The sequence below is a fragment of the Hyposmocoma kahamanoa genome, unplaced genomic scaffold, assembly GCF_003589595.1.
Source record: "Hyposmocoma kahamanoa isolate Upper Pololo Valley unplaced genomic scaffold, ASM358959v1 99490, whole genome shotgun sequence".
Taxonomy (NCBI): Eukaryota; Metazoa; Arthropoda; class Insecta; order Lepidoptera; family Cosmopterigidae; genus Hyposmocoma; species Hyposmocoma kahamanoa.
This window is the reverse complement of record NW_020655918.1, coordinates 1-6,651: the sequence shown is the minus strand read 5'-3', so window position 1 is coordinate 6,651 and position 6,651 is coordinate 1. Positions and strand designations below refer to the sequence as shown.

The window sequence follows — 6,651 nt, the reverse complement described above, 5'->3', positions numbered from 1 at the left end:
AGACTCATCAGACTTGGATTCTGCACTGTTATTTTCTACTTCAGCACTTGAATTTCATTTGAAAATTTTAGGATTATGCATAGGTTTACGCACAGACCTCATGTGCTCGTAATTATAAAAAAAAACAAACAAAAATACGTTGCTTTGGTTCCATTTTGGTTCTGTCAAATTAAATTTGAGTCTACTTTGCGTAGTTTGTTGAAATGACGTGTGTTGGTCGCTTAGAGGATAAAAAAAAATAAAAGAAAGGAGCTGCGCTAACTACGGAATGAACGTGCATATTTAAACAAAAATTGAACGACACAAATGGCGGATTTCTTTAGTGTCGTACCATAATCTATCGATAAGTTATTATCGGCATGCAAACATTTAATTAAAGTAGATCGATATTCCATTTGGGAATATTTTAGGTTATTATGAGAATATCCGGGAGTGTCACATGAAGTTTTGGATTTATTGTTTTGCGTTTACAAATACTCAAATATTACGAAAAGTGAATTTGCACAGAAAAAAAAATATTTGTAATTTGAGAGTATATAAAAAAGAGAAAACTTTGAAATATAAATAAACATGTTTCGAGTATATTAAATAGCATGCAAATGTCTAATTATACAATGTCAATTGACTACTATTAGTTGAGCGCTTCGATTTGTGCAGAAAAATCAACACTTCCCCGAAATGAGACAAGTAGTCACGAGCGACTGCGAGTTGTGACAAGCCACGTCAAACGAGCTCTATACACGTTATCGCTCGCCTTCACTCGGTCAGCTAGGCGAGTGACACCGAACGATGGCAAGGCAAATAGGCTGTCTATACGTTGGTACTGGCCTTCACCCGGCAACGTTGGACCAACATGGTCTTTGTGTTGCTGGCTTTATAAAATAAGATTTTTTAGTAGTTAGAGTTGTCAGTGGGAAAAAATCGGAAACGAGTAGATAATTTTGTTTTCAGGAACTGAGAATGCCTACTAAATGAGTCGTGTTTGATCTAAATTAAATATAAAATTATTTACCAATAAACCTAATAATGGTATTGCATTATTATGTAATCTAGTTACATTCAAAATTATGTAAAATTTGACTCTTCAAAATGAAGCAAATAAATGAAGATGGTCTTTGATTCAATGTATGATTTCCATCCATTCTGTTTTCTTTTTTGATTTGTAGGTAAATTTGAAATAGTAAAAATAATAATAATAAAATAATAAAAACCTCGTAGTGAATTATTTTAATAACAGAATACCGATAATAAGTACGCTTCCAAGAACAGCACTATCTCAAAATAATTGATAACAACAATCATAAAAATATACAATCAAACGGGCAATCTGAAGAAACCAAAGCAAAATTTGGCAAGGTTTATGAATAAACGACATAAATATGTCTAATTACACGAGATATTTGGGCTTTTGTGTGATTTATAGACAGATAAATAACACGTCCTGTACAGTGTTAGATTCGGTCGATCTTCGCTTTTTTAAATGCCACATCCCGTAATGCGGCAGCGACGAATTTTTCTGTCAATATTTTTGTCCATTTTATTACAATACATGCGAATAATTCAATAAAACACTTGGAAAAACATTTGTTTTGACATTTGATGTACTTCCCTTTGACAACCGTATCATGTACCTCATGTACTGCGAAATGGATACAGTTGGCATTTAAAATGACGTTACGTATTTTCGATTCCCGTCTTTGACACAGATCAATATAATGCTATCTCTTTTGACTTAAGACGGGACGCAATAGTTAAACAAAGACAATAACATGTTTATGTTTTTGACGTCGAAATGCATTGTATATTATATAACGTCTGAATTGTATATGCCAACGTAACATGTCCTTTAGTTTCCATAGTCTAAGGTTGATCGTGACTGGGTGGTATTGACCATCTCCGTCCGTCGCGCAACGAGAACAAACAATGCTCACTGAGAACAAACCAAAGATAGAAAGACTTATTAAATTCAAAATGGTGAAAACAAATTTCCTTCCTTTGCAAATTTGCCTTGATAAAAACCACTGAAAGTTATTAAAAATAAGATAATTAAAATAACAAAACTATAAGTTTTAACTGAATTAACAAACGTTATATATTCATAACTTGTGTTATAATTTCTTAGAGGATGGAAAAAAATAAATTTTACTATAAATAGCAAACATTTTAAAACCCATGTACTAATCGTACTTCATATCTATCGCGATACATATAATTAAATATGAAGTCTGTTATTCTAATTTTGCTGGTTGGAACAGTGCTCGTATTATGTGATGTAAATATAGTTTTTGATCTGAACAAAGCCGAAGAGCTCTTCGAACAATTCATTAAAGACTACAACAAGGTTTACGAAGACGACGAAGATAAAAAGGTTCACTTTGAAGCGTTCAAGAAAAATTTGGAACAAATTAATAAGTCAAACCAGGAAAATCCAGATGCTATTTTTGGCATCGACGATTTCACTGATTATACTGAGGAAGAATGGTCGCATATGCACGGCGTCATCCTACCTACCTCATCAACGGAAAATATTCCGGAATAAAACGCGACTAATCGACTCAAGAGTAGAACAACTTTCGTATAATTACTTTATGTCAGCAGGTAGACTTGTTCTCCAAAAGGTAACCGAATTCAAAATTAAGGTTTTAAATTCGACAATAGAAGAATTTTTATGACGGTGTGTTACCTCCACATGTGTATCTTATGCATTTATGAATCAATTTTGGAGATGTGTTTTGATTGATAAGCGATAGATATTAATTTTCACTCAGAATATTAGGATTTTCTTGGCTGAGAGCGTACAAAGGTGTTTAGATACAATAAAATTTTGTTATGGTAGTTAAGCACCTCTGTCAGCTCTCAGCCAACAAAGCTTTTTCTGTTTTTAGACCTTGATTTGGTTCTTGAAGACAAATTTGAAAACTGTACTTTGAAGTAGATACTTCGACTTTTGCTGAAATTGGTTTGTCAGTTTTCGCTTTCAGGTTTTTTATTTCTTGTAGAATTTTTTATCTTCTATGTAGAAGGCGATAGATGTTAAACCGCTTTTTCTGGAAGAGCTATAAAAGCGGTCGTCAAAATCTTTTGCCGCATCTTTCGAATTTCTGCAAAACAGGTCTTCGGAATATAGACAAACATTATGCTTTCATACAATTAAAGAAATACATTTTAGCATTTAAAAAGTAGTATATTTTTAATGACGTAGATGGATTTAAGAAACACAATACAACGTCAAGTAAATGTCACTTCTCCGCTGTGACTCCCAGGAATTAGAGGTGCAGGGAGTAACTGGTTTAGATGAGGGATGAGTCCACGGTTATTTCTTATCATATAATGTATCTGCTTGTGGTAGCAAATTCTTTCCCTACCGTGTGTTAGGATTCTCGTGGAAGTACTTTATGATGTGCTCTAATCTAGGCAGCCAAACGTTTTCTCACTTTCCTCCTATAAAATACATGCTTATGATGTAGGGCGCATTTCCTGAGGTAACCAGTTTAGCTCGAAGGAGACTTCGTTCCTAATTTGTTATGTTATTAAGGACATATGTACATTTTATCACATAAGTTAAACACATTTTTGATGACAGAGAAATGTGTAAACAAATTCTCGCCCTTGGAATCTCATTGGGGTGGGCGGTGAGTACCGTCTGCTAATTAGCACGATTTTGGCAAAACTCTCTTGCTTACTTACATTTAACAACGTTTGTGGATTGTTTACTGACCTAATTTTTATATCTGATAAGTTCAAGGTTTGAAATTCTGTTATGGAAGTTGATGCTTAATTTAAGCAAATAAGACTTAACTATGTTAATTCGGTACATCTTAATTACTGCGTAGTTATCGGTAGACATGGCAAAAACGCTGTGGCTGTTTGTTAATAATTAATTATACTGTTATATGATTTTTCAACAACTGTTATTTTAAACTGTTGTCAGAAAATCTGTTATTCTACTGTTTTTTAGTTTTGCATACAATATGATAAGGATAGCGAATGAATATTGTGTTGTGTTGCCAGGTGGTTACATCCTTATTTTTTTGCAACTTTTGATCTTCTCGCGTAAGTAATATATACTTAAGGGAATCCAAGTATACCTATTTGTTATTGTAAATCCTAAGTAGTTTATTAACGCACCGAAATTAGACAAAAATGTTACTTCGGTATGGTGCAAAAAAGATGAAATCTATCAATTACTAGTTATAGCTTGTTTCTTCTTTAGCGTACTTACTTTTTTATTTTTAGGATTTTGAGCGAACAGAAATATAACTTTTGTAATTTTTGACTCAAGGGCCCTAGCATCACCACGACGACAGTTCTGTGTAAGCTGTCATTTGCGATTCGATCGCAGATAATGGATGACTATCCTTTAGACTATGGGAACCAAAGACAGACATGACATTAACTATGATCATATTAATGATACCCTCTCTAAGGTAGTTTATTGGTTTAATGCTAACAATTTATTGCTTAATGCCTAGAGGACAAAATGTGTTAAATTTGAATTATCTAACGTAAAATCGACTAGTCCAAGCATAGAAATAAACGGAGAAAAGTTAGACCTTGTTAATAAAGCAGTCTTCTTGGGAGTGACCTTAGATAGCAAACTTCAATGGTTTCCACATATATCGTCCCTGGCCAGCAGACTAAGCTCCGCTGCATACGCAGTCCGCAGAATACGTGAGCTTACCAATGTTAGTACTGCTAGACTAGTTTACTTTAGTTACTTCCATAGTATAATGTCCTACGGGATTCTCATGTGGGGTAAAGCGGCAGATATTCAAACCATATTTGTATTGCAAAAACGAGCGATTCGTTCTGTGTACCGTCTAGGCTCTCGGGTATCTCTCAGAGAAAAGTTTAAGGGGACTGGTATCATGACTGTGGAATCACAGTACATTTACTCAAATGTTTTATATGCCCGTAAAAATATACATACTTTCAATAAGAAAGAAGATATCCATAATATTAACCTTAGAGGTAAGTCCAAACTCATGGTACCACGATTTCGTTTAACCAAGGTAAACAACTCTTTTATGGGGAACTGTATACGTTTTTACAATAAGATTCCGGAGCATATATTAAGTTTATCATTTCCTAAGTTTAAAAACTACATCAAAAATATTTTGATCGAAAAATCATATTACAAAGTTGAAGACTACGTGTTAGATAAAGATGTATGGAAAGACGACATGGCTCCAGAATCCGCACAAATTTGATTCAAAGTGTATTGGAATACACTATGGATATGCTATGGATAGCATTTAAGTTTATTTGAAAAGAGCAATCCCTAGAGTATCCTGCTCGTTCTTCTCAGGGAGGTCAGCATAGTGAACGAGCAGTAGCTTAAATGTGACGTTTTCAAGTGTAAATTTATTTTACCTATGGAATAAATAATCTTTGACTTGACTTGACTTGAAAGGACATGTTATATTGACATATATAAACTCGACGTTATACGTATATGATGCATTTAGACGTTGAAAACATAAACATGTTATTGTATTTGTTTAACTACTGCGTGCCGTTGTAACCCAAAACAGATAACATTACATAGGTATATGCCAAATACGGGAATCGATAACCTGACCTCCGGTTAAAAAACCGAACTCAAAAGTCATTCATCCCTTTAGTTTACCACCCTTAGAGGTGGAATATTTTCTTCAAATTTAAATGGGACCACTTCTGAGGTACCCTCTTTCCAACAAAAAAGAATCATCAATATCGGTTCACAAATGGCGGATTATCGCGTAACATACACACAAAAAAACACAGACGAATTGAGAACCTCCTCCTTTTTTTGAAGTCAGTGAAAAATAGGTAACCTTATCTTAAATGCCAACTGTACTCATTTTGCCATTTTTGGAGTACGGAGACGGTTGTCAAAGGGAAGTCATCCAATGTCAAAACCAATGTTTCGCCAAATGTTTTATTGAATTATTCGCATGAATTGTAATTAAATGGACAAACATATTCACAGTGAGAACAATTTAATTATTGATAAAAATATGCCGCTACAGCATTAAGGGATGTGACATTAGAAAAAGCAAAAATCACCCGAATGTTACATTCCACTGGCATGTGTTATTTTTCTGTCTATAACTAGTACAAATAGCCCAAATATCTCATGTCATTAGACTTAGTAGTTTATTCATAAGTCTTGCCAAATTTTGCTTTGGTTACTTTAGATTGCCTGTTTTTATATTTTGATGATTGTTGATAATGATTATTTTGAGATAATGTTATTTTCATAAGCATACATATTATCGATATTCTGTTATTAAAACAATTCACTACGAGGTTTTTATTATTTCATTATTATTATTTTTATTTTTAAAGGTAAAAGAATGGTTAGAAATTATAGAACTGCCGTACATAAACATTGGATCAAGTACCATTTCCATTTGTTCGCTTCATTTTGAAGAGTCAAGTTTTAATATTTTTCAAATAGAACTTTGAATGGCACTAGATTACAGTGATAATGCAATTCCATCGTAACATTTATTGGTAAATAATTTTATATTTAACTTTGATTAAATATGACTCATTACTAGGCGTTATCAGTTCCTTAAACCAAACCTATCCACTCGTTTCCGACTTTTCCCCACTGACCACTTTAACATATCGTCTGTTTAAAGGTAAAACCACATAAGTAACATT

At 33.4% G+C, this 6,651-nt stretch overlaps 1 protein-coding gene across 1 annotated transcript; it reads left to right on the top strand.

Moving 5' to 3' along the window:
* Positions 1–2,218: 2,218 nt before the first annotated feature.
* Positions 2,219–2,539, top strand: LOC113239100 (cysteine proteinase-like). Its single transcript, XM_026475965.1, has one exon. The coding sequence runs from the start codon at positions 2,219–2,221 to the stop codon at positions 2,537–2,539; it is 321 nt and encodes a 106-aa protein (XP_026331750.1).
* The last annotated feature ends 4,112 nt before the right edge of the window (positions 2,540–6,651 follow it).